We start from the raw sequence: 27,678 nt of genomic DNA, 5'->3' as shown, positions 1-27,678 counted from the left end.
CCTTCTTTTAGAAGACCTCTGCAATTCACCCTGGCATGATGTCAATCAACTTCTGGGCCACATACTGACTGATGGCCGCCCATTTTTGCTTAATCAATGCTTGGAGTTTGTCAGAATTTGTGGGTTTTTGTTTGCCCACCCGCCTCATGAGGATTGACCACAAGTTCTCAATAGATTTTTATTTTTAAACTTACATGGCAGCTATCCACATGGATATATTCTCTTCATGATTTTGTCAAAACGTCTCTACATATACTATGGAGGAGCCATTGAGGTTTAAGATATGTGAAAAAACAAGACTTTCTAGTCAGTACGTCACCTTGAAGGGATAATCACTGTGGAATGCAGTTCACAGATCTACTCTTGTACGTTTTCTCACAAAGGCGAAGTCACACTGTGAAAGAGTAAAAACAAAAAGAATCACAAGCTATATATTTTGGATGTTTATTATATATGTATATTCATTCATACAATATTGCAATATTGTGTTTGAAATTTTTTGTTTTTCATGTTGGGAATCAACTGTAGGGGAAACAATAAGAGCACAGAATACCATTCACCTGCCGCTCAATGCTATCATCCAAGCCTAGAAGGTAGTTAATCTAGCTAGTAATGTCAATTTCCCTGACTCATAAATAAATTATATTCTTCAATAAATGCTCCATCAAATATCTAACCACACCCGGGGGTAAATGTATCAAGGTGCGATTTTGCAAATCCAGCGATTTTCTTGGGAGAGTTGAAACTCACTGATGTATGAATCTGAGATTTCATGTAAAATCGCCAGAGATGTGTTTCTGTCAAAGTCACTGTTTCCTAAATCGATAGAGATCAAAGTCCCGACTGTTTGTCATCCTAGCTATACAAGTCTCTAAATGTATGAAGCTACGATTAAGCAAACTCCTGAGTTTGCTTTGAAAATCGCCAGATACAACACGCTGCATTCTAGCTGCGAGATTAGTAAACACATCACTGTTACACTGTCTGCCTATACAGCGGCAGGTCCCCGCGGCTGTCAAAAACTTTAAAAGCAGATAAAAGTTCAAATTAAAAAAAGCGTGGGGACCCGCCGCCCGGCCATTATTAACCCTAGTGTTGCCAGCCAACTGCTGGTTGTGTGAAAATCGGGGAAAGATTTGCGTGGGGTCCCCCCATTTTCACATAAACAGCACTAGGCAAACCAGCGCGGGGTGGGTGGCACTATAGAAGGGGGACACATGCCATAATGACAACCAACCCCAGGCTGTTCAGCGCTGGACTGGATTCCCTAGGGAGTGGGGTCCACTGATAAAAAAAACGAGTGGGCCCCCCCTCTATGGACACCCAGCCCAGTGCAGAGAGTCTAGCAGCCAAACAGAAATGGTAACAGCAATCACAATTGAGCTCAGTGGGTAGCTGAACAGATGTCGACACAGCAATGACAGTTGAGCTCTGTGGGTCCCACAGCTGAACAGAGATGAAAGTTCTGTAGATCTTAAAACAGCCAATCAGAAAAGGCAATGGAAATGGCAGTTGAACTATGGGTCCAGCAGCTGAGCAGAGATTGTATTTCAATAGTTTCATGAATCAAATTTTATAAATTTGTTAGCGTTTTATATTTGTCAGAAGAAGATTGTGCACGAGGTAAGACATACAGGACCTGAGTCATTAAGGCATGCATACTAAACGCTTCACACTACACCACATGATCCTGTCAGCTACGAACTCCCAACGTCAGCAAGACACGGATCATCACATAAGCAGCTTAATGACTATGGGAGTAACAGTTGACATGTGCTGCCCATGCATGTGTGTGACTGCATTACGGGTCCGAAAGGTTTTTTCCTGATCTACTTGCATTTGAATGCCATAGACATATCATTGTGCAGCTCTCGAGCGTTCCTTCAACTACCTCTCCTATTGACTGCCCTTGTTTGTTATTTACCCATCAATACAGTGTTTTTTGCAGTAGTGGTTGTAATGTATATTAAAATACGTGTCCCTTTTTTTTTTTAATGCTAATGTGTTTTGTTTGCAAGGCACCACTGGTCTCTGTGTATCAGAACAAGCTGGCACTTGTGAATATCAAAGTGGCAGCATGCCCATTGCCCTGACACCAATGAACAGGTGCTTGTTGTTACTATAATTGGTGAACTTTGCCACTAGGCCTGGCACTAATAAGAGGTTCACCCCAATTATCAAGAGACAGGCCCGGTCTGTTCCCCCATCGCCCTTTAACCCACTGCTGGATATAATTAAATCACTGTTATCTCACACACCCACCACCCAGGACTGTGGGAAGAGTCCTAGTGCTCTCCATTTATTTAATCATTTTTACAGGTAAATAAAAAAAAAAATTTGCATTTCTTTTTTATTTCTTTTAAAAGAATTTGGGATGGCCGGTGTCTAGGAGTCAACATCAGCTGCAAAGAAAGAAAAAAAAAAGATACTTAGCTATAACACCAAGGAAATGAATATTAATATTTTAAAGTAAATACATGACGTAGTTTTAGGTTAAAAAAATAAATAATTTAGAACCTAATAGCCACGTGTCACCATGTGGCCTTGCACCTCCTTGCCTCTGTTTCAATCTTTGCCACGTCCCTGATTGCTGAAAAGCAAAGGAGTCATGTGTACTCCCTGGCCACACAGCTACTAGATATAGGTCACATATAGCATCAACATTTATCAAGTGGAAATGCTATGATTCAAATAAATCGCAGCATTCCCACCCGACAGCTCCAGGGTTACATGAGTCCCATCTACTGCCCTTATAACGTGCAGAAAGCCGTCTATGGTTGCAAACTGATGCTTTATAGGCACAAGGTTACTCCTCATCGAGTGGTAGATGTATGAATTGCCTGAGCTGCAACAAGAGCGCCTGCAGAACAACCTTCAGTACACGACTGAAGAACTACTGGAACATCCCTACCGCAACTCTCACAGTGGTCTTGAATTACCCTTTTGCGCAAAAGTGCAATACAGCCAGCAGTTTGGCCAATGGCGGTATTGCTGTCGGGATATGGCGCACAGGCTCCAGGTCACTCTGCACAATGTGCAGGGTGTCCAGCAGGACGCAAGATGGGAGCCGACAATGACGGGCCACCTCAGCACCAGACATCCCAAAGAGGCTGACACATGACCTAAAGATCCGTTCCCTGGGCCGGTGACGATGGACTAGTTCAGCCAAATGCTTCTCCTCCCTTGGTTTGGAGGGGTTGACTGCTGTTGCCCTCCTGCGCTGCCACCTGTGCCTCGGCCATTTCTAAGAAGCACTATATTTGAGAGAAAAGGATGTAGGGGTTAAAAAATATACATTACCTCATGATTTTGAATCTTTCATGACTGTTTGCACATGAAAGATCTATAATATACTTACACCTACAAGTGGGTTTGCAAGACTCATAATGGGGCTGTAAAAAAGAAACATGAAACAGAGTAATACAAACTAAAAAAACAAACTGGCACATTACTATATATGTATGTATCAGCAAAAATGACTGAAGTACAGAAATAAAAAAAATACAAATTATGATACCATTAAACAGCCACATTTAAAAATGTAAGAACCAAACAAACCTTGTTAATTGCTTGTAGCTCTCGGAGAATTGTACACGAAAGAATGCAGATAATATCAGATGCATACAGAATGGCAGCATACAGCGCATGCTCTAATCTGACTTATTATAGCTGTGTTAAATTAGCAGAGAATATGCAAGTGATTGGGGAGCATACGTCACTATGACATGCTGAGTCGGTGTACTGTTGTGTATGTTGGCGGCTGTCCGTGGGGAGATAGACAAGACCCTGGGCAGGTGCATAATAAACACCGACAACCACGCCATTACTTAGGTTCGCCCGACCCTGATTTGGACATCATTACATGGGAACGCCCTTATTGTGAATTGATGATGGCACCACGTCCCTTTCCCTTCATGTTCACACCTCAAAATCGTAGCCCCTAGTAAGTGCCCGTTGCGTTTGCAAACGTTGAGGATCTGTGTTTGCTGGCGGCCGAGAGTCCCTGCTGTGAGCATGCGCAGAAGAGATTTGCGTTTGATACTTACAAATTACAGAAATCCACCCCTTAATGACTCAGGCCCAGAGTGACTATGTAGATATGAGACTGAATTCAGAAGGAGAGAAGCGCAGCTGGTGTGATAATGATTGGAAGACGTCCAAATTATTGTACTTACAAGACCAATGACTACAAGTACCTCTTAGCACCTTGGTCTACTGAGCACATCCTCAACCGTAAACGTGGAACTCGATCCATTGCAGTAATAAACCAACAAAGCTCTCTGTCTGGTCAGTGGTATGTGTAGGTGGGAGATGAGATATATCCTGTAATAGGGCCTTATCATGCATAGGATAGCAAACATGGATACACTCACATAGCTGTGCTGGAGAAAAGCCAATCTAAGAATTCAGAGCTCGTTTGCAGTTACCTACTTTTCAACCACTAGATAACACATGAAAGTACATTCAAATAGAATGGATCATTTGTTGTGGGCTTGTTCCTATTTACTGCCTTCAGCCAAATGCTTCTCCTCTCCTGTCATTTCCAGGACCCAGGCTCCCAGAGCACATGAGCACTGGTCCTCCCAGTTCTATCCTGATAGACAGATGTCAAACCCACGTCTTTCCCTCACTGAGTTAGACACTACCCTACAGTCACTGGATAAAGCTGATTATGACAGGTGCGTTGTTTTGTCTGTAAGGCTTCAACACAGCCACATCCTGAAGACGGCCAGCTGTGAGGTAAGCCACTCTGTTAGACACATGTGGTAAGTTACTCACTTTGCTACTCGAACAATAGGCAGTGGTGCATCTATATTTATAGACTAGGGAATTTCCCATATTCTGAGGTCAGCATGTGGGAATTTCCCAGTGTTTTACATGCCCTTACATTACTTGGTCTATGCTAGCCCTTCATTTTCTAAATGTAGAAATGCGCAATGGAGAGATATAGCTAACTAAGGCTCCATACAGACTTAGATATCTAGGCAAGAAGAACATTCTTCTGGTTCCATATCATCATCATCTATTTATAGAGCGCCACTAATTCCGCAGCGCTGTACAGAGAACTCACTCACATCAGTCCCTGCCCCATTGGAGCTTACAGTCTAAGTTCCCTAACATACACACATACACACACAGACGACAGAGAGAGAGAGAGAGAGAGAGACTAGGGTCAATTTTGATAGCAGCCAATTAACCTGCTAGTATGTTTTTGGAATGTGGGAGGAAACCGGAGCACCCGGAGGAAACCCACGTAAACACGGGGAGAACTTATAAACTCCACACAGATAAGGCCATGGTCGGGAATTGAACTCAAGACCTCAGCGCTGTAAGGCAGAAGTGCTAACTACTTAGCCACCGTGCTGCATTTTTCATTTAGAAGTCGGATTCAGGTCCAAATCTACATCAGCCCCCAAGTGACTAACGTCAGTGACTGGGCATGTAGGATGGACTTTTACAGATATATGGCAACAGGCACTGAGAGTGAACTGTGCTAAAATACAAGAAAAGGATAAACAGTACAGCTTAATGTGGTTTGGCCATTGAAGGCTTTATATTCAAAGCATCTCTGGGTCGGCTTGCTGAAAATTGCCCAACTTTGACAAGCAGGATACAAAGGAAATAGCAATTCACATGTCAACATAACAAAGGTTTTTTACTTACAATCACTAAGGCCCAAAAGAATAAACCACTTGGGAAAGCAATAGTCTGTACCATGAAAACCAGTCCAATACCCAGTCCGATCTGCAAGACGGCTACATCAATCAGCACAATCTAAGGGGGAAAAAATAAAATATCAATCAGATTTTCAAAATCTCTTTAAAAAAAACTTATACATATACACCATGGTTGGGTCCCTTCCCTGATACTCCTGTCCTTTGATGAGATTGGGTCTCAGGACTGCAACGTGGGGCCTACATTATATGCTAACTTGTTCACTGTGTCATGCCACCGCCTCAGTGGGACGTTCAAAATGTCATTACATGAGTGGGCTGAACAACAGCCGCCCAGCATTTACCAGCTTTAAAAATAAAAAAAACTTTAGTAAACTCTGACTGGCTGATAAGTTTATTGAGCAAAGTAGAAAGCGCTGTCATTGGCTGCACTGGCCAAACATTTGTTTTGGATGTCTGTGCAGTTGAATGTGAACCAATGGCACAAATGTAAAGGGGGTATACCAGAGAACATATATGCTTAAAAATTCACTAACAAGAGAGCTGCACACTTTTCTAGATATTTCTAGGGATGAGCGCGCTCGGATTTCTGAAATCCGAGCCCACCCGAACGTTGCGGATCCGAGTCGGATCCGAGACAGATCCGGGTATTGGCGCCAAATTCAAAAGTGAAACTGAGGCTCTGACTCATAATCCCGTTGTCGGATCTCGCGATACTCGGATCCTATAAATTCCCCGCTAGTCGCCGCCATCTTCACTCGGGCATTGATCAGGGTAGAGGGAGGGTGTGTTAGGTGGTCCTCTGTGCTGTTTAGTTCTGTGCTGTTTAGTTCTGTGCTGTTTAGTTCTGTGCTGTTTAGTTCTGTGCTGTTTAGTTCTGTGCTGTTTAGTGCTGTGCTGTGCTGTGCTGTGCTGTGCTGTGCTGTGCTGTGCTGTGCTGTGTTCTGCAGTATCAGTCCAGTGGTGCTGTGTGCTGTGCTCTGTCCTTCTGAGGTCAGTGGTGCTGCTGGGTCCTGTGCTGTGTCCTGTTCAGTCCAGGTGTGCTGTGTCCTGTGCTCTGTGCTTCTAAGGGCATAGTTATTTCCCCAATATTCCCCTGTGTTTAAAAAAATAAAAAAATTTTTTTTTTATAAAATACCAAAAACTACTTTAATATTTTTTAATTACCACAAAATTTTCACAACCAATCCTGCAGTATAAGCCCATTGGTACTGCAATATTACCAAGTTCACACATTCAGCAGTAAAAGTCCAGTGGTACTGCAATATTACAAAGTTTACACATTCTGCAGTATCAGTCCAGTGGTGCTGTGTCCTGTGCTCTGTCCTGCTGAGTTCCGTAGTGCTGCTGGGTCCTGTGCCGTGTCCTGTTCAGTCCAGTGGTGCTGTGTCCTGTGCTCTGTGCTTCTAAGGGCATAGTTATTTCCCCATTATTCCCAAGTTTGTAAAAAATAAAAAAAAAGTAAAAAAAAATAAAAAATTAAAAAAAAAAAAAATATATAATAATTATAACCAAATTTGCAAAACCAATCCAGCATTATAAGTCCATTGGTACTGCAATATTACCAAGTTCACACATTCTGCAGTATCTTGTGCTACATATAATGGAGAGCAAAAATTTGGAGGATAAAGTAGGGAAAGATCAAGACCCACTTCCTCCTAATGCTGAAGCTGCTGCCACTAGTCATGACATAGACGATGAAATGCCATCAACGTCGTCTGGCAAGCACGATGCCCAATCTCCTAGTACAGGGCATGTAAAATCCAAAAAGCCCAAGTTCTCAAAAAACAGCAAAAAAAGAAACTTAAAATCATCTGAGGAGAAACGTAAAGTTGGCAATATGCCAATTACGACAAGTAGTGGCAAGGAACGGCTTAGGCCCTGTCCCGTGTTCATGACTAGTGGTCCAACTTCACCCAAGGATCAAAGCCCTCCTCCCCCCCCCCTACAAAAAATTTAAGAGAGTTATGCTGTCAGCAACAACAACAAAACAGCAAAGAACTCTGCCTTCTAAACAGATGACATCACAAATCCCCAAGGCGAGTCCAAGGGTGTTGTTGGTTGTGAACCCTGACCTTCCCATCACTGTACGGGAAGAGGTGACTCCATCCAGCATTTGCAGCACGCCCTCTGCATATGCTGGAAGGATCACCCACAGTCCAGTTACAGATTTGGCTAATGAAGGTGTGAATGTTGTGCACTGGGAGGAGGATATTGATGTAGCTGGCGCTGAGGAGGATGTTGATGATTATGATGCAGACAGATACCAAATTGCATTTCTCAATTTCTATTTATATTCTAGATTATATAACGGCTGAAAAGTTTTCTGTTTTACTCCTAGTGGAGAGGGGATCTGATGCAGACAGATACCAAACTGCCTTTGTCCATTTCTTTGTATATTTGAATTGCTAGTTCTACAGTCTATGCAGGCTGCTTTATTTATATTCAACTACAAGTGTAGGGCGGGGGGGGGGGGCATAGATAGCCACCTAAGTAACTTGGTCCATTTAATTTCACTTTCTAGCTCCACAGTCTGTGCAGCCTGCTTTTTTTTATCTTCAAAGTATTTATATTTACAAGCCTTGCAATCTAAATTAACTAGAGGTAGTGACGTGGTAGAACTCCAAAAGGCAGTTTGGAAGCCCCTGTACAAACTGGCTCTATTTTTTAACTGAGTTGTCCCCCCTCCAGTGTGTACTCGGAAAGAGTTTTTAGTGCAGCGGGGAACCTGGTCAGTGAGCGGCGAAGGAGGTTGCTTCCTCACAACGTTGAAAAAATGATGTTTATAAAAATGAATAATCAATTCCTCAATGAAGTACAGCACTGCCCTCCAGACAGTACAGAGGGACTGTGGTTGTGGAGTCCAGCGGGGACGAATTGATAATGTGTGAGGAGGAGGAAGTACACACTGTAGGGGGAGAGGAATCAGAGGTTGAGGATAAGGACGACATCTTTCCTCAGTAGAGCCTGTTTAGTTTGTACAGGGAGAGATGATTTGTTTTATTGGTGTGGGGGCCCAAACAAACCAATCATTTCAGCCACAGTTGTTTGGTAGGCCCTGTCGCTGAAATGATTGGTTTGTTAAAGTGTGCATGTCCTATTTCAACAACATAAGGGTGGGTGGGAGGGCCCAAGGACAATTCCATCTTGCACCTTTTTTTTTGGCATTATGTGACCATTCAACAGTCGTTTGCCATGTTCAAAAAGTAAAAGAAAATGCCAACAAATTCAATAAATTAAATCAAAAGTTAAATGCCCTGTCATTATTTAAAACAAGAGGTTTTGACGTGCTAGAATTAGTGTAGTGTTAAGATGTTATAAACACTACACTTGGAAATTGGAGGAGGTAATGTGGCCCCGGTATCAAATTGGGTACCGGGGCCACCCCACTATGCAGTCCAGATACTTGTTTGGTGGAATTCCGACACGTGGAGGGTTTTTAAATTATATTGTGGCCTCGGTACCAAATTGTGTACCGGGGCCACCACACTACGCAGTCAAGATACTTGTTTGGTGGAATTCAGACCAGTTGAGGGTTTTATTATTATATTGTGTGGACCACTCTATCTATACCACACTACAACTCTATACCACTCTATTTCCTACTTTAATTCTATTTAATTCTATTTCCTACTTTAATTCTATTACTAATTAATTACCATAAAGAGGAACAAAAAAAACCAATTTTACCAAAAGTATAATATGACTTAGACTTACAAACACTACACTTGAAAGATCGTGCCTTTAAATGAAAAAGTAAGTCTTCATTGCACGACTATGTGCAACAGGGACAGTTTTTTTCTTTACAAAGTCAACTAATAACACTTGGACCCTGTCTGTCTTTAACATACTTAATGGGATCTCAATGACGAATTGTCTGTAGCATGTTTGGAGGAGGTATTGTGGCCCCGGTATCAAGTTGGGTACCGGGGCCACCCCACTACGCAGTCCAGATACTTGTTTGGTGGAATTCTGACACGTGGAGGGTGTATTTATTTTATTGTGGCCCCGGTATCAAGTTGGGTACCGGGGCCACCCCACTACGCAGTCCAGATACTTGTTTGGTGGAATTCTGACACGTGGAGGGTGTATTTATTTTATTGTGGCCCCGGTATCAAGTTGGGTACCGGGGCCACCCCACTACGCAGTCCAGATACTTGTTTGGTGGAATTCTGACACGTGGAGGGTGTATTTATTTTATTGTGGCCCCGGTATCAAGTTGGGTACCGGGGCCACCCCACTACGCAGTCCAGATACTTGTTTGGTGGAATTCTGACACGTGGAGGGTGTATTTATTTTATTGTGGCCCCGGTACCAAATTGTGTACCGGGGCCACCACACTACGCAGTCAAGATAGATAGATGCGTATCATAGATAAAGTACATTCAGTGGTGTGGGGCAAATTGAAAAATATTCAAAATGCACTGACATTATCAAAAACAAGAGGTTGTCACACGCTAAAACTCCAACATGTATATGATGGAGAGGATGGAGGAGCAGCCGTATGTGTAGTGTAATGCAGACCTGTTGAAGGTTTTTTATATATTTTATTGTGGTGCCCAGTGCCCACTCCTCTACGCAGTCCAGGTACATTTATTGGTGCGATTCATAAAAGTTCAGGGTTTTTAATATATTGTGGTGACCCACTCCTCTACGCAGTCCAGGTACATTTATTGGTGCGAATCAAACAAGTTGATGGTTTTCTTATTATATATATTGTGGTGACCCACTCCTCTACGCAGTCCAGGTACATTTATTGGTGCGATTCATAAAAGTTCAGGGTTTTTAATATATTGTGGTGACCCACTCCTCTACGCAGTCCAGGTACATTTATTGGTGCGATTCATAAAAGTTCAGGGTTTTTAAGATATTGTGGTGACCCACTCCTCTACGCAGTCCAGGTACATTTATTGGTGCGATTCATAAAAGTTCAGGGTTTTTAATATATTGTGGTGACCCACTCCTCTACGCAGTCCAGGTACATTTATTGGTGCGATTCATAAAAGTTCAGGGTTTTTAAGATATTGTGGTGACCCACTCCTCTACGCAGTCCAGGTACATTTATTGGTGCGATTCATAAAAGTTCAGGGTTTTTAAGATATTGTGGTGACCCACTCCTCTACGCAGTCCAGGTACAATTATTGGTGCGAATCATAAAAGTTCAGGGTTTTTAATATATATTGTGGTGACCCACTCCTCTACGCAGTCCAGAAAGATACCTTGTTGCAACGTTTTGGACTAATAACTATATTGTGAGGTGTTCAGAATACACTGTAAATTAGTGGAAATGCTTGTTATTGAATGTTATTGAGGTTAATAATAGCCTAGGAGTGAAAATAAGCCCAAAAACTTGATTTTTAAACTTTTTATGTTTTTTTCAAAAAAAATCCGAATCCAATACCTTAAATCCGAACCGAGACCTTTCGTCAAGTGTTTTGCGAGACAAATCCGAACCTCAAAAATAACGAAAATCCGGATCCAAAACACAAAACACGAGACCTCAAAAGTCGCCGGTGCACATCCCTAGATATTTCTAGCAAAAATAGCAAATATTTATTTCATTTATGTAACTATAATATATGCAATAAAAAATGCTTTCAAAACCCATATTTTCTTTTTAGTTAGCTGTGACATTAGACACTGATAGGGGCTCATATAGCATTGGAAGTTCTCTTTTTTTTGTGTAATATGCAGGGGCGCACGCAGGTGGTTTTCCTGGTTCTCCAGAAACCCCTCCCCTCCGCGAAGAACGGGGGCTAAACAGTGACCCAGCTTATACCACTTAATTCATTAGCTTTGCAGCTATATTATGTAAGGTGGTGGCCTTCTAGTAACATTACTTAATATAAATTTCCATTTGGACTACTGCAAGATTCTCATTTGTATTTTAAACAACAGAAGTGCTGGTGTTTGTATTTAACTACACTTTATATGGATTAGGCAATGTTCACATTCATTAATAATTGTCACGAGCCGCGGCGGTACTCACAGCCGCCGCGGCTCGCTTCCTGGCTGCCCCAGCGTCCCGGCCGTCACCATGAGGACTGAGACGTCACTTCCCTTCAACTCCAGACCGTTGCCGAGGCAACGGCCGGACACCCAGCAGTGTAGCGCCGCGTCCCGGCAACAGGGGACAGCCGGGCGCGTGCGCAGAAGGACCTAATAGCCTGCTGGCTATTAGGCTGTAATTATTTTATTAGTCAGCTCCTGGGAGTAGTTGCAGAGCTAGGCTCTGATTGGCTCACCTGTACATTTAAGGCAATGAGGTCTGCTACCTCATTTCCGGTTATAGCTTCTGCCTCCCAGTCTGCTGACCTGCTTGTTCCTGTCCCTGTGTATTCTATTCTACTGAACTCTCGTGTATGACCCTTGGCTTGGATTTGGACTTCGCTTGTGTATCCCGTGACCCTGACCTTTGGCCTGTTTTCCATTTCTCCTGTTTGCCTGTGACCCTTGACCCCGGCTTGTTAACTGGAATCGTAACCTGCTGCCGGCCCTTGACCACTGCGTGAACCTCACTCCGCTTGCCTGGGTTCTCCCCAGCCGGTACACACTTCATGACCCTCTGTCAGTCTGCAGCCCAGTCTGTCCCCACCATCAGGGGCTCCAGTGAACACCTGATTGGCAGAGTAGACTCCGGGTTGTGTTGAGCCGGCTGGAGGGATTCCTAACATTATAACTGGCCCCACACTGAGACGAGGTTGTGATGGATGAAAGCGGATCCACACCGTCTCCGGCACAAGCCTTAGCAGGCCATGTTAAGTCCTTGTACCAGATGATCCAGGGATTGGCTGAGCGTTTGTCCGTTCAAGAAGAAGCCGCAAAAAATTCACAACCCACTCCAAGTTCCACCTGTGAACCTAAGATGAATTTGCCGGATCGGTTCTCTGGAAATAGATCCCTGTTTCGGAATTTCGGTGAGAGCTACAAGCTCTAATTCCGTTTGAGACCCCACTCCTCTGGTTCTGAGAAACAAAGAGTTGGGATTATCATTTCCCTCCTACAAGGTGACCCCCAGTCCTGGGCCTTTTCTTTGCCACAGACCAGTCCTGCCATGCAGTCCATAGACGCTTTCTTTGAGGCATTAGGTCTACTATATGATGACCCGGATCGAATGGCCTCCGCAGAAGCTCATCTACGGGCCTTGAAACAAGGCCGGCAGTCGGCAGAGGAATATTGCGCTGAATTCCGAAGATGGTCATCTGATAGTGGATGGAATGATCCCGCCTTACGTAGTCAGTTCCGTCTCGGCCTGTCTGAACAGATTAAAGAATCTTTAGTCCAATACCCGTCTCCTACCTCTTTGGTGGATCTGATGCACCTCTCCATTAAAATCGACAGGAGATTTAAAGAGCGGAAAACCGAGAAGGAGGCTTCTTCACCTCCATCCGCCTTCATTCCTGTTTCCACGGATGGTGAGGAACCTATGCAATTAGGAGCGTATCGTCTCTCCCCTGAGGAAAGAGACAGGAGACGATCACAAGGCTTATGTCTCTATTGTGGCACAAAAGGCCACTTCTCCTGTTCCTGCCAAAATAAGCCGGGAAAAGAGCATGCCTAGGGAACGAGGGGAAAGTTCACCTAGATCTGCAGATTGTCTCCCCAAAAAATGCTGTATTGATCCCTGCACAGCTCACGTTCAGTGCTCGTTCTGTGGACCTGTCGGCCTTCATTGACAGTGGAGCTGCAGGCAACTTCCTTGACTTCGAGTTTGCCCGCTCTGCTGGAATCCCGCGGGTCAAACTCAAATCTGCCATCACTGTAAGTGGCTTAGATGGCAGTCCATTGCCAGGCGGTAAGATTACCTGGGAGACCCCGCTACTACAATTGAACATGGGAGCTCTCCACTCGGAATCCATAGTCTTCCGCCTTATCGAATGTCCGTCAGTTCCTTTGATTCTAGGCCACCCTTGGCTATCCCGCCATAACCCTGTCATGGATTGGGTAAAAGGAGAAATTGTCCAGTGGAGCTCTTATTGTACACAGTCTTGCTTGACACTACCTCTGTGTGTGATTCAGCCTATTCCAGAGCAGCTTCCTTCACAGTATCATGACTTCTGGGATGTTTTCTCCAAAAAGGCTGCTGACACACCGCACCGGGATTTCGACTGTGCCATTGAGCTCATTCCGGGATTTAAATTACCCAAGGGACACTTGTACTCTCTCTCCAGTCCAGAGACCAAATCCATGCAGGAATATATTGACGAAAAACTGGAGAAAGGCTTCATTAGGCCATCCAAGTCCCCAGTAGGAGCAGGGTGCTTCTTTGTATCCAAGAAGGACGGTGGACTCAGACCCTGTATCGATTACCGAGGGCTGATTCTCATTATGGTTAAGAACACCTATCCCCTTCCTCTCATCTCTGTACTTTTTGACCAACTAAGAGGGGCAATTATTTTCACAAAAATTGATCTTCGTGGTGCCTATAACCTTATACGTATTAGAGCAGGTGATGAGTGGAAGATGGCATTCAACACGCTCTCGGGCCACTACGAATATCTGGTCATGCCGTTTGGCCTTAGTAATGCCCCTGCAGTATTCCAGGATTTGATTAATGAGGTGTTACGTGAGTTTCTGGGACACTTCGTTGTTGTCTACTTGGACGACATCCTCATATACTCAGAATCGTTGTCAGTGCACCAGGGTCATGTCAGACAAGTCCTACAGAAATTGCGGGAACATCATCTCTACGCTAAACTTGACACATATATCACTGTTTTTGGGCTATACGCATCTTGATATATGTAGAACTTGGCAAACCTGCATGAGTCTGCTTATTCCGTATGTCCCTTCTGAGCGCAAATGCGGCCAACTCTAGATGAACCCCATAATGAACATTAGGTTATTTCAGAAGACGTGTGTGTTCCATTTCACATTAATACAAAAGGTGGATGAACTGATTCGTAAAAAAAAATGTTTCATTCCCCCTTGCAGACACTTACCCCCAGAGGTTTTGGCTTGGCTTTCAGAAATGTTCTGATAGAGGTCATTAGGGATACATTCATATTGGGAACAGCGGAGGCAGCATCATTCAGCAAGGACTCATAGTTCTGTGTTGTGCCTCCACTGACAGCATTCATGATATAAACTGAGACAGAAAACAAACAGTAAATACAATTTTTGCAAAAGAAATAACTGAACAATCACGATAACAGTATTTTCTCATTTTCTGCCTTATAGGGCAACCGTCATAAAAAGTCTTGTGATTTTACAATTAAGATAGATACAGTATCTGTAATCAATATTGCAAAATTAAACTGCTCAATTAAAGTTTTTCTCTTTGTTCAGTTGATTCGGAATTTTTGGGCTTGATTTATTAAGGAATATAAATCCCAATACGTTCTGTATTATGCGTAGAATTTCTCTGTGCACACCCCGAAACAGACTATACACAGAGCCGTCTTAACACTTGGCACACCGGGCAGTTGCCCAGGGGTCCATTGAGCATAGGGGCCCCATAGGCTTGCCAACTTTTCAGTATGTTAATTTGGGAGATTTATTCACAACCTTCCAACCTTCTCTATTAAAACGTATAGGTGGACTAATGTTTAGGGGAGGTAACTGACTTTGTTGGAGGTACCAATAAATATAAACTTCATTTTATAGATAATTTACAATTCTATTCCTGTGAGTGGTTGTGTAGGTAGGGCCACCGGGCCACAGAGCACTGCTTTGCTCGGGGGGAGATAATGCTGTTAAGACGGCCCTGACTATACGCTAGTGAATGCAAGTGAGTGCAATTCATCTTCGAGCACAAAGGACACTTCCAACAGCCAATGATTTCAAGAGCAGAACGAGGAGGAAGGAACGGGCATATGCACGTAGACATTGTACATTAGGGGAATGCCAAGGTTGAACGCACGCATATTAGCCGTATCACTTGCATATATGTATGTACTTTCTTAAGCTATTTTTATTAATGACTATATTATTAGCAAGTGTTAATGTCTTTAAAAAAAATTTCTCTGTGCTCCAATGGGAATTGTATATGCATAGGTATTGTACATATCCTACAGTTTGTTGTGTCTGTTTGCATAAGGCAAGTGCCATATACTTGGGTATATGTGTCAAGCTCCGATTTTGAAAATCCAGCGATTTTCTCGCGGGTGTTTCATCTCGCAGATGTATTAAAGTGAGATGTTATGTAAAATCGCTAGAGATGTGTTTCTGTCAAAATCGCCATTTCCAAAATCGATAGAGATCAAAGTCCCAACTATTTGCCACTCTAGCTATTCAAGTCTCAAATGTATGAAGCTGCGAATAAGCAAATTTTCCCGCGTTTGCTTTAGAAATCGCTAGATACAACAGGCTGCATCCTAGCTGAGAGATTAGTAAACAGATCACTGTTACACTGCCCTGTCTATAGAGTCGCAGGTCCCGGCGGAAGTCAAAGTTTAAAAATAGATAAATGTTAAAAAAAAAATGCTAATAACCCTAGTGCTGTCAGCCTACTGCTGGCTACGTGAAAATCGGGGGGAAATATGCGTGGGGTCCCCCCGATTTTCACCTAATTAGCACTAGTTAATGGTGCTGGAACGGGAGCAACCCACGGGAGCAACCCACGCGTTTCTTTTTTTGAACATTTATCTATTTTTAAACTTTTGACAGCCGCCGGGTCCTGCAGCTCTATAGTCAGGGCAGGGTAACAGTGATGTGTTTACTAATCACGTAGCTAGGAAGCAATGTGTTGTCTAAGGGATTTTTAACCTAAACACAGCAGGGTTTTCTAAACACGGGAGAGTTAGCTAAACACAGGAGAAAATCACCAGAGATGGCCAGCGATTTTGAAGATCAGAGTAAAAATCGCAGCTTATTACATCTGGCGACTTGGGAATTTTAAATAGTCAGACCTTGACCAGACCCGTATTTAACTAGAAACGTTTCTTCAGGTCCGCTGGAACTTGAATACTGGCGTATCTGTGTGCAATTTCTGTCCAATTTAAACAAACAGAACTTGCGTTTACTTTGCATTCCGTGATGAATCAGACCCATTATATGCAGGTCACTGTATCTCCACAAGATCCATGTGCAGCAGTCACATGTCACCTGTTGATATCTCTTTCTACGTTTAGTCAGTTAGCATGATTAGGATTTTGAAGCTACACACAATACTTTCAGCTAACTAATTATAGTTTAGCCATCTATTGTTTGCAGCATGATTGAAGCCTAAAATGATAACAACTAAAGCACCAGAATATAGGACTAGTTAATCCAAAAATAAAACAGTACAAGCTGATACTTTTGTGCAAAATGTTATTCATGCAAAAAGATAACAAGTGTATACAGGGGCAAGATCAGCAACCGGCAACTTTTACCTTTTGCCAGAAAATGAATCTTATATATAAAATTCATGGGTCTGTTTGTTTGTCTGTCCAATTATGCATTCAGACTCCTCTGTTCCAACTGAGGGGAAACCAATGCCAGGTGGTCCAGTTGTCTCTTGGCCAGGTTTTAGGGGGGTTAGGGTCCCGGTCAGACATCTCGTTTGTGTACGCTGGGCAGAAATTTGACCTGAGGGGCCTATTCTGGGCCTTCCACTGAATAGATTTGGATGACATTTAACATAAAAACAAGAACGACACTGGGCAGCCACGTCATGGGTGTGTTTGAAGAGCTGCTAAGCTGCTACTTATTTTTAAAATGTTGACAGTTACATCCAACTCATTGATAACTCAATAACTTGAAGATTTAAACCCGGTAATGCCGGGTACTTCAGCTAGTATTTCTATATATAAAGAATGCCTAATATATTTTACATGGAGTGTATATAGCAACATCATGTTGGGCAGCACGGTGGCTAAGTGGTTAGCACTTCTGCCTCACAGCGCTGGGGTCATGAGTTCAATTCCTGACCATGGCCTTCTCTGTGTAGAGTTTGTATGTTCTCCCCGTGTTTGCGTGGGTTTCCTCCGGGTGCTCCTGTTTCCTCCCACACTCCAAAAACATACTAGTAGGTTAATTGGCTGCTATCAAAAATTTACCCTAGTCTCTCCGTTTGTGTGTGTATGTTAGGGAATTTAGACTGTAAGCTCCAATGGGGCAGGCACTGATGTGAATGAGTTCTCTGTACAGCGCTGCGGAATTAGTGGCGCTATATAAATAAATGGCGATGATGATGATGATCATGTTGCTCTAGATAGGTCTACAAGTCACACATGCAGTATGCGCAAAATGGATGTGTAAATGCTTGTACTTTGCTAGAAGTGAGAATACAACAAATTTCCTTATATTTTATATAGTATTGCTGGTCTAGCTGAAGGGTGTGATCTTCCCATGCACTTCCTTATGAAATTCATTATAAAAGTTATGTTGTCAAAGTATCAGAATACACAAGGATTTTAATAGTGTCCCTTTAGATCCTGCCTCCCCCTAAGATATGTGTATCCCAGGACCTGTCTCCTTGAGCTGCGACTAATAAAGTTTTACATCAGCCTGGAGGTCATTCATACCCTGACTGTGATGCTTTAATCAGCGTTTCAGCATTTCACGTAAGAAAAGATGTAAAGGAACCATCAAGTTTGAGGTACTATGCCAAGGTTGATGAAAACCCAGCATTAAACAGAGAAAGAGATTGAGATTGAATTTTCTGCTCACCTAATATGTAGGTAGCCTCTACAAATCAAACTCAATCAACCAATAATTTTAAAATATATTGAACTATTTTCTAAGTTTGAAATGGACTCCTTTTTAATACTCATTCATATCACTCAACAGTCTCAATGTTTGGCTGTAAACCTCAGTTCAGCAGCGGAAAAGGTACAGGATTTGACAAAACTGGGGAGAGGGGAAGTATTGCTATTTGGTGGCATCATTTCATTGCATTAGGGCAAAGCGTCAGTGTAACTGGTCATGGTCTAATATGTCCCAATTACCAAATCGTAAATGTTGAATGGTATGGAAACATTATCCATTTCCATAGATGTTTACAGCAGTGATTGAGATTAGAGAGAGCCCTGTTGCTTCTAAAATGTATGCTCTGGAAATGCAAAATAAAAGATTAATCTTTAATTAGTCCGCTGTTCAGTGCAAATCTACATACCCACCATGCTCTAATCTGCCTAACTATGCCCAAAACTCAGCCAGTCACACTCACCACTCCCAAGGTCACACCGACAAGTCCACCCATTTCCAACACCTCAATTTGCTTGTGATTTAAGACTATTGGGGGGTATGCCTCATCTTTTCCAAATCATACAGCTTAAATGTGTGCTCAGATGGCAAGTATTTTCTCACAGCCAGTATATATGTGCTCTGGGACTCTGAGAAACCTTACTAAGCATCACTCATAATTGTTATCTTGACTAGCTGAAGTACCCGGCGTTGCCCGGGTTTAAATCTTCAAGTTATTAAGTTATCAGTGAGTTGGATGTAACTGTCAACATTTTAAATATAATTATCAGCTTATCACACCCATGAGGTGGCTGCTTATTATCATTTTTGTTTTTATTTTAAATGTCATCCAAATCTATCCAGTGGAAGGCCCAAAATAGGCTTACCTGGTCAAAACTCTGCCCAGTGTATACCAATTGGAGGACAGACTGGGGACCCCAACCTTCCTAAAACCTGGCTATAATCCAACTGGACCATCCCGCATTGGTTTTATCCCAATCAGGGTAGAGGTGTCCGAATGCATAAAAGGACAGACAAACAAACCAAATCAATTCAGTGGAAAGCCTAGAACAGGCTCCACCAGGGCCATCTTTTCCATTGGGCACGATGGGCAGGTGCCCGGGGGCCCCACGGGCAAGGGGGCCCCATAGGCAGGGCTCTTAATTAGAATAAATAATCCTGCAAAAGAAAAAACCTGCAAAAAAAACCTTCAAGGGTCACTGAGCAAGTACATCTATTTATCTCTGTATATCTATATCTATATCTGTATCTCTATACATCTATATATATATATATATATATATATATATATGTAGGGGCCCCGGTGCACTGCTTTGCCTGGGGGCCCATAATGTTGTTAAGATGGCCCTGGGCTCCACGCATCAAAGTTCTGGCCAGCATACACCAACGGGAGGTCCGACAGGAACCTCAACCCTCTAGTATGTCTCCTGGGATCCAATGTTACCAGTCTGTAAAGTTTTCATTCAAATCCATCCAGTGGAAGGCTGAGAACAGGCTCCCCGGATCAAAGTTCTGCCCAGCGTACATCAATGGGAGGTCTGACTGGGACCCTAACCCCCCCCCCACTAAAACATGGCCGAGATCCAACTGGACTACCTTGCATTGGTATATACCAACCGGTGCAAGAGTGTCTAAGGATAAGTGCTGACAACTGTCCTTTTATTTCATATATATATAAGAGCATACATATAGCCATAGTACCATATACAATATGGAATATACTGAGCGCTGGCTTTGTTTTTTTCATATATATATATATATATATATATATATATATATAAATATATATATATATATATATATATATATATATATACACATCAGTTCTATCTGTTCTATATTTATTGCTCAAAAGTGTTTCATGATAAAAAGATAAATAAATATAAAACTATGCATATTACAGTCAGCCTCTAATGTGGGATGTAAATATATAAATAGTGATTGATGAATTTAACATTATGTAAATTTAATAATTGTCATTTAAGAGTTTCCAACCGTGATATATTTACACACCTTTTGATGATACCTAAAAATAAAAATTTGCCATAAAAACTGCACATCTTCTTTGCATATTTTTTTACATTTCTTTTGTAGTGTTCACATATAAAAAAAAGAATTGTTGCAGGTGCTTGTAACTAACACTGTATATATATGTGTAACTAGCAAAATGAAAACATGAGATGTTGGTTCATATTTTGATCAAAATATGTAAGGCTGCGTCCCAGTTCCTGTGATTCTGTTATTTCTGTGTATCGTGTTAAACTGTATACATTTTTCAGTAAGTAGTGCATTTGAACACACATACTGCCATGCTTAAAAATAAACATCCCCATATCCATTTCATTACTAATTTTCAGATAATTTATTACTAAACCATAACATAAACATAAACACAATGATCAGCGTATACTCACATTTTGCTGTACCTGTGCTTATCTCAACTTCTTCTGTACTACAATAATATCTGTCTTTATTGCCTCTATATTGTCTCAGGTTTATTAGCTTCTCAGGTTACAAATAATAGGTGTGCAAATAGCTGTATTGTTAATTATGTAAAAAGAATGTTACCTGTAAAGTGGAAAAGCTATGTTACTGAAATGTTATACCGGTCCGATCACATATTTAACTGTTTTCTAAAACAACATTCTTGACCTGAGAGGTGCATCTTTGACCGTGAAATATGGTAACATTTGAAGAGGGGTGACAGTATCATTTAACTAGCTAAAGGCCAGAGTGCTTTTAAAGGACACTGGAAAGTACACGTGGAAGATGCTTGGTGGTCCTACATCTAGCCAATACATCACATATAATATATGGCACTAGGGGCAGTATTGTGACTTAGTGGTTAGCACTTCTGCCTCACAACACTAAGATCATGAGTTCGATTCCCAACCATGGCCTTATACCACTCATACTTTTTACCTTTGCATTCTAGCTTGTCCAATGTGCAATATGATGTAGCACGAACCCTTGTGTTTCAAACTCCCATTGTCCCAGAGATTGTATACTTGCGAGCAGGGCCCTCTTACATATCTGTCTGTCTGTATTACCCAGTATTGTTTTATTAATGTTTGTTCCCAATTATAAAGCACTATGAAATTTACTGGCGCTATATAAATGTTGATGACGATGATGATGTGACCATTACGTCGCACATAACATGTCTGTCACTCACCGGACTGTGAGTGCTTCTTCCCGGACATTTAGGAACCGTGGCCGTCCTCCATCCTGAGGGACTGCGCATGCGCAGCCCTTTCTAAACCTTCAGTGTATGTTCCTTTAACTTAATTGGCAGATCAGGCAACCTCCCTATATTAAGCACCTGTGGTCAATACCACGTGGCCTGATCTTGGAGTCTCATTCCCCATGAGTCTCTGAAGGTGTTCCTGTGTTTCCTCGTTTATTCAGCCCAGCTGATTCCTGTGGTTTCCAAACCACTTCTACCTTTGTGGTTTCCAAACCACTTCTACTACTGTGGTTCCCATACCACTTCTACCATCTACTGTATCATCGTGACTGTGAGCTGATTCCTATCCGCTGCCTCCGTGCACTACAGTCTTCTAACCACTTCAACTCTACCATGTATCATTGGGACTGTTAGCTGATGCCTATCCGCTGCCTCCGTGCACTACAGTCTTTCATTCACATCCACTCACCTGTTCATGATTGTGACTGCCAGCTGATTCCTATCCGCTGCCTCCGTGCACTACAGTCTTCAACCTGCAACTCGTCTGTGTTTCATCATCGTGACTGCTAGCTGATTCCTATCCGCTGCCTCCGTGCACTACAGTCTTCAACCTGCAACCCGTCTGTGTTTCATCGTGACTGTTTGGCTGATTCCTATCCGCTGCCTCTGTGCGCTTCAGTCTTCAGTCCTTGTCAACTCTCCCGTGTTTCCTTGAGTCTGCTGCCACTATTGCTACCCGCGACTCTCCGTGATCAACAGTTCCAGTTCAACTCTGCTCTCCCGTGTCCCATCGTTACTGCACCTGCTGGTTGCTATTGGCTACCTCCGTGTTCCCGCAGAGACCCGCTGCTGTTACTCCTCAGCGCTACTCATCCATCTACTGCTGATCCGCTCTCCACGCCTTCCTGTGTTCCCTGCTGGTCTACCTACCTGTGCGCTGCACCTGCTAGACCACCGCTTCACCCATCCAGGGACTTTGCATCCTGCCGGCCTCCTGCCGTTCAGGTATCTCTGCACTCCTGTCTGACTGCCTTCTCCTGAACCACGGTATGCATACTTCCCATTGACTGTGCTGTGTATTGCATACCTTGCTGGACTGTGTTGGTTCTCCTCTGGAGTGTGCTATCCGCTGAGTCTATTGCCATCATTGACTGTGTTATCTCGTGCTGGATTACTTCTAGAGACTTTCTATATTGGCAGTGTTGTTCAGTCATATATACCTTTATATTGTGCATATTACTGTGGATCAAAGTCAAGGTGCCCGTGTATATCTTGTGTTGCAGTCTCTCCCCGTGCACCTCCTCACATATATATTCAGTGGTACAACTTGCTAGTGGCAGACCACTGACCCCTGTTTCCAGTTTCACCTGTTCCAGTATCCTCTCACATAGCAGTGGTACAACTTGCTAACGCAGACCACTGACTCCCCGGATACCTCCACTTGGATTCCATTCCTTCACTCAGACAGCGGTACAACTTGCTATCCGCAGACCGCTGACTCTCTTCACCTCCTCGTTTCTGTTGGACATTCCCCCTCACTATAGCAGTGGTACAACTTGCTACCGCAGACCACTGACTACCTTCACGTGTCCTTTGTCCATACAGTTCCTCGTGTATTACTACCTCCATATTGCCAGTGCTGCTAGTCATAGACTTTCCTGAGCATCTCATCTTCTGCTATTTCCTGTTCCGTGATCACCCTGCTACCAGAGTACCATATTACCACCTATACTGCTCTGGTAAGCCTATCACCTGGTGATCCCTGGGTAAAGACTCCTAGTGCCCGTGACAGTAAGATCAGGCCATGACAGACCCAGATACGGAACCTACCGCTAAAGAGATGCTGCAGCATCTGGTCAGCCGTGTGGAGCAACAGGATGCTCGCCAACAGCTGTTACTTCAATGTTACCAATCGTTAACCTCCCAAGGAACATCTGGACAGACTGTTACAGCTAATATTGAAGCTCCTGTGCTTTCCTCCGTTTCCCCAGTGCCATCCCAGGTGTCTACAGCTCCTACGCTTCACCTGCCTACTCCGTCAAAATATGACGGGGACCCCAAAACTTGTAGAGGTTTCCTTAACCAATGTTCAGTCCATTTTGATCTCCAACCTCAAAATTTTTCTACCCATCGTTCCAGAGTGGCCTATCTTATCTCATTGTTTTCTGGACAAGCCCTGGCTTGGGCCTCCCCTCTGTGGGAAAGAAACGATCCAATTCTACAAGATAGTGCCAAATTCATTTCCACGTTCCGAAGTGTGTTCGATGAACCAGGTCGTGTGACCTCCGCTGCTTCCAGCATTCTTCGTTTGCGACAAGGCTCCCATACAGTAGGACAGTATGTCATTCAATTTAGGATCTTAGCCTCTGAACTTCAGTGGAACACTGAAGCATTAGTTGCCGCCTTCTGGCAGGGGCTCTCCGATAAAATTAAAGATGCACTGACTACCCAAGAGCTTCCTTCGTCACTAGAAGATTTGATCTCTCTTTGCCATCGTGTAGATATGAGATTTCGTGAAAGAGAGTCTGAGAAAACAACGGCTGTCAAAGCACCTCTTCGTTCAAACCCTCAATTTCGTCCAGCTCCATCCTCTGTGATTCCCATGGAGATAGGACGTTCCAAATTATCTTCAGAGGAGAGGAAACGAAGAGTAAAGAATAGACTCTGTATCTATTGTGCTGATTCCACGCATATGCTCAGCTCCTGCCCTAAGAGATCGGGAAATGCCAGGCCCTAACTAGTTCTGGAGAGGTGAAGTTAGGGTCCCTGGAGTCCTCTCCATTGTCTATGAAATCTAAAGTCTGCGCTTTTGATGTTACGATTTCCTTTGCTACCAAATCCTTTGAGTCACAGGCATTGATTGATTCCGGAGCAGCAGGAAATTTCATTTCTAAATCACTAGTGAATCAATGGTCCCTACCAGTGATCACTTTAAAAACACCCATTACTGTGACGGCTATAGATGGATCACGTCTCATCAATGGTCTCATCACCCAGAGTACGTCTCCAGTAACCCTTCAGATTGGTGTACTACACCATGAAGAAATTTCGTTTTTTATTCTTCCAGTTACGACAAGTCCGATTGTCTTAGGCCTTCCATGGCTTCAGTGTCACTCTCCCCAGATTGACTGGCGCACCCCTCAAGTTACGTCTTGGGGGTCTGAATGTCACCATCGTTGTCTTTCTCAAGTTATTCCTCTTAAAGTACAGCAATCTTCCATCTCATCTTCCTCTCCGGGACTCCCTCCTCAGTATTCTTCATTTGCCGATGTGTTTGATAAAGCTCAGTCTGAACGTCTTCCTCCTCATCGTTCTTGGGATTGTCCGATCGACCTTCTACCTGGCAAGACTCCTCCCAGGGGTCGGGTCTATCCTCTCTCGTTACCTGAGACTCAAGCCACATCTGAGTACATACAGGAGAATCTCCAGCGTGGGTTCATTCGACCTTCCACCTCTCCCGCTGGAGCTGGGTTCTTCTTCGTCAAAAAGAAGGATGGATCATTACGCCCTTGTATAGATTTTCGTGGACTCAACGCCATTACTATCAAGAATCGGTATCCCATTCCGCTGATCACTGAGCTATTTGATCGCATCAAGGGAGCTCGGATATTTACTAAGTTGGATCTTCGTGGTGCCTACAATTTAATTAGAATCCGTTCCGGTGACGAATGGAAGACCGCGTTCAACACCAGAGATGGGCATTACGAATATTTAGTAATGCCCTTCGGGCTGTGTAATGCCCCCGCTGTTTTCCAGGGTTTCATCAATGAGATCTTTCGGGACTTATTATATGTATGTGTCGTTGTCTACTTGGACGACATATTGATCTTCTCACAGGACCTGCCTTCTCATCACCAACATGTGGCAGAGGTCCTCTCCAGACTACGGAAAAACTCATTGTTCTGTAAATTGGAAAAATGTTCATTCGAGTTACCCCAGATTCCATTCTTGGGGTATATAGTTTCCGGAGTTGGCCTGAAGATGGATCCAGACAAAGTAAATGCTGTACTACATTGGCCTCAGCCAACTACTCTTCGTGCCATCCAGCGTTTTTTAGGTTTTGCCAATTACTATAGACGCTTCATTCAAGACTTTTCATCCATTGCATCTCCTATTGTGGCCCTAACTCGGAAAGGGGCTAATACTAAGCAATGGTCATCTGAGGCTCTCCAAGCCTTTCAAATTCTCAAAGAGTCCTTCTCGTCTGCTCCCATTCTTCGACAGCCTGATGTGACACTCCCCTTCTTCCTAGAAGTAGATGCCTCTAATGTGGGCTTAGGAGCCATTCTCTCCCAACGCTCGGAGCAACAAAAATTACATCCTTGTGCCTTCTACTCTCGGGGTCTTTTGCCCGCAGAGAAAAATTATACTATCGGGGACAAGGAGTTGCTGGCCATCAAAGCTGCATTAGAGGAATGGAGATACTTGTTGGAAGGAGCTCGCCATCCGGTGACGATCTTCACGGATCATAAGAACTTGTCATATTTGCAATCTGCCCAATGCTTGAACCCTCGTCAAGCAAGATGGTCTCTTTTCTTTTCCCGTTTTGAATTAATTATAACCTTCAAACCAGCCGCTAAGAACAAGAAAGCTGACGCTCTATCTCGAGCTTTTGTGACGTCCTCTGATGAAGAAGAGGTTCCCAACCATGCTATTCTAGACCCCAAATGTATTTCTCTGGCTGCTTCATCCACCAAAATGCTACCATTTGGGAAGACCCTCATGCCTCCTACTCTGAGGAGGAAAATCCTTTCGTGGTTCCATGCCTCTCGTTTTTCTGGACACGCCGGTGAACACAAGACCTTTGAGATTCTCTCTCGAAGTTACTGGTGGCCTTCAATGAGGAGAGACGTCAAAGAGTTTATTGCTTCCTGTGATTTATGTTCTCAGTTCAAATCCTCCCGCAGAACTCCAGCAGGGTTGCTGCGACCACTACCCATTCCGTCCAAGCCTTGGACCCATATTAGTATGGATTTCGTTACTGATTTGCCACCAAGTAAGAATCACAATACTATTTGGGTAGTGGTAGACAGATTTTCGAAGATGGCTCATTTCGTCCCTCTGTCCGGTTTACCTTCCTCGTCTACTCTGGCTGAACATTTCATTAAAGAAATCTTCCGCATCCATGGATGTCCGTCTGAGATTGTGTCAGATAGAGGAGTACAATTCGTTTCCAGATTCTGGCGGGCCCTTTGTAAAACCTTGGGCATACGATTAGCACTCTCATCGTCTTACCATCCGCAATCTAACGGACAAACGGAACGAGTCAATCAAGATCTTGAGACTTTTATAAGGATGTTCTCTTCAGCCAACCAAGACAACTGGGTAGAATTGCTTCCTTGGGCTGAATTCGCCCATAACAACATGTACCATGAGTCATCATCCAAAACTCCATTCTTTGTGGTCTACGGTCACCATCCGTCTTTTCCGGAATTTCCTGCCCTCCCGCCCACCCAAGTTCCTGCTGTGGAGACTGCTTGTCAGACCTTCAAAAATATCTGGTCTCAGGTCAAAACCTGTTTAAAGAAGACATCTAACAAATATAAGTCTTTCGCAGATAAGAAGAGGCGGGCTATTCCACCACTAAAAATTGGAGATCGTGTCTGGTTATCTACCAAAAATATTCGTTTGAAGGTTCCATCTATGAAATTCGCCCCTCGTTTTATTGGTCCATATAGGATCATTCAAGTTATCAATCCAGTATGTGTTAAACTTCTTCTTCCTAAGAATCTTCGGATTTCCAATGCCTTCCATGTGTCCTTGCTCAAACCTCTCATTATCAACCGTTTCTCGGCTCCTCCCTCAGCACCGCAGCCAGTTCAAGTTCATCAGGAGGAGGATTTCGAGATTACTGAGGTATTGGATGCAAAAATTTCGCGAGGAGTCCTCCGTTTCCTCGTTCATTGGAAGGGCTTTGGTCCTGAGGAGCGTTCATGGATCAAAGCTGAAGATCTTAATGCTCCTGCCCTTCTGAAGAAGTTTTATTCCAAAAATCCGGACAAGCCCGGTTCCAGGCGTTCTGTGCCCACCTTTAAAAGGGGGGGTACTGTCACTCACCGGACTGTGAGTGCTTCTTCCCGGACATTTAGGAACCGTGGCCGTCCTCCATCCTGAGGGACTGCGCATGCGCAGCCCTTTCTAAACCTTCAGTGTATGTTCCTTTAACTTAATTGGCAGATCAGGCAA

General features: G+C 43.4%; 1 protein-coding gene across 1 annotated transcript in view; it reads right to left on the bottom strand.

Annotated features, from left to right (window-relative positions):
- The window catches only part of LOC142160568 (membrane-spanning 4-domains subfamily A member 4A-like), a 31,254-nt gene extending 10,501 nt beyond the window's left edge, over positions 1 to 20,753 (bottom strand). Inside the window, exons 1-3 of the mRNA XM_075215430.1 lie at positions 20,720 to 20,753; positions 14,618 to 14,763; positions 5,665 to 5,775 (exon numbers count right to left, since the gene is read on the bottom strand). Coding sequence (XP_075071531.1) covers positions 5,665 to 5,775; positions 14,618 to 14,755 — 249 coding nt within the window. The 5' untranslated portion in view covers positions 14,756 to 14,763; positions 20,720 to 20,753. The remainder of the gene's footprint in view (positions 1 to 5,664; positions 5,776 to 14,617; positions 14,764 to 20,719) is intronic.
- Between the last annotated feature and the right edge of the window lie 6,925 nt (positions 20,754 to 27,678).

Source organism: Mixophyes fleayi, chromosome 6 (assembly GCF_038048845.1).
Source record: "Mixophyes fleayi isolate aMixFle1 chromosome 6, aMixFle1.hap1, whole genome shotgun sequence".
NCBI lineage: Eukaryota > Metazoa > Chordata > Amphibia > Anura > Limnodynastidae > Mixophyes > Mixophyes fleayi.
This window is presented reverse-complemented; position numbering and strand designations above follow the sequence as displayed.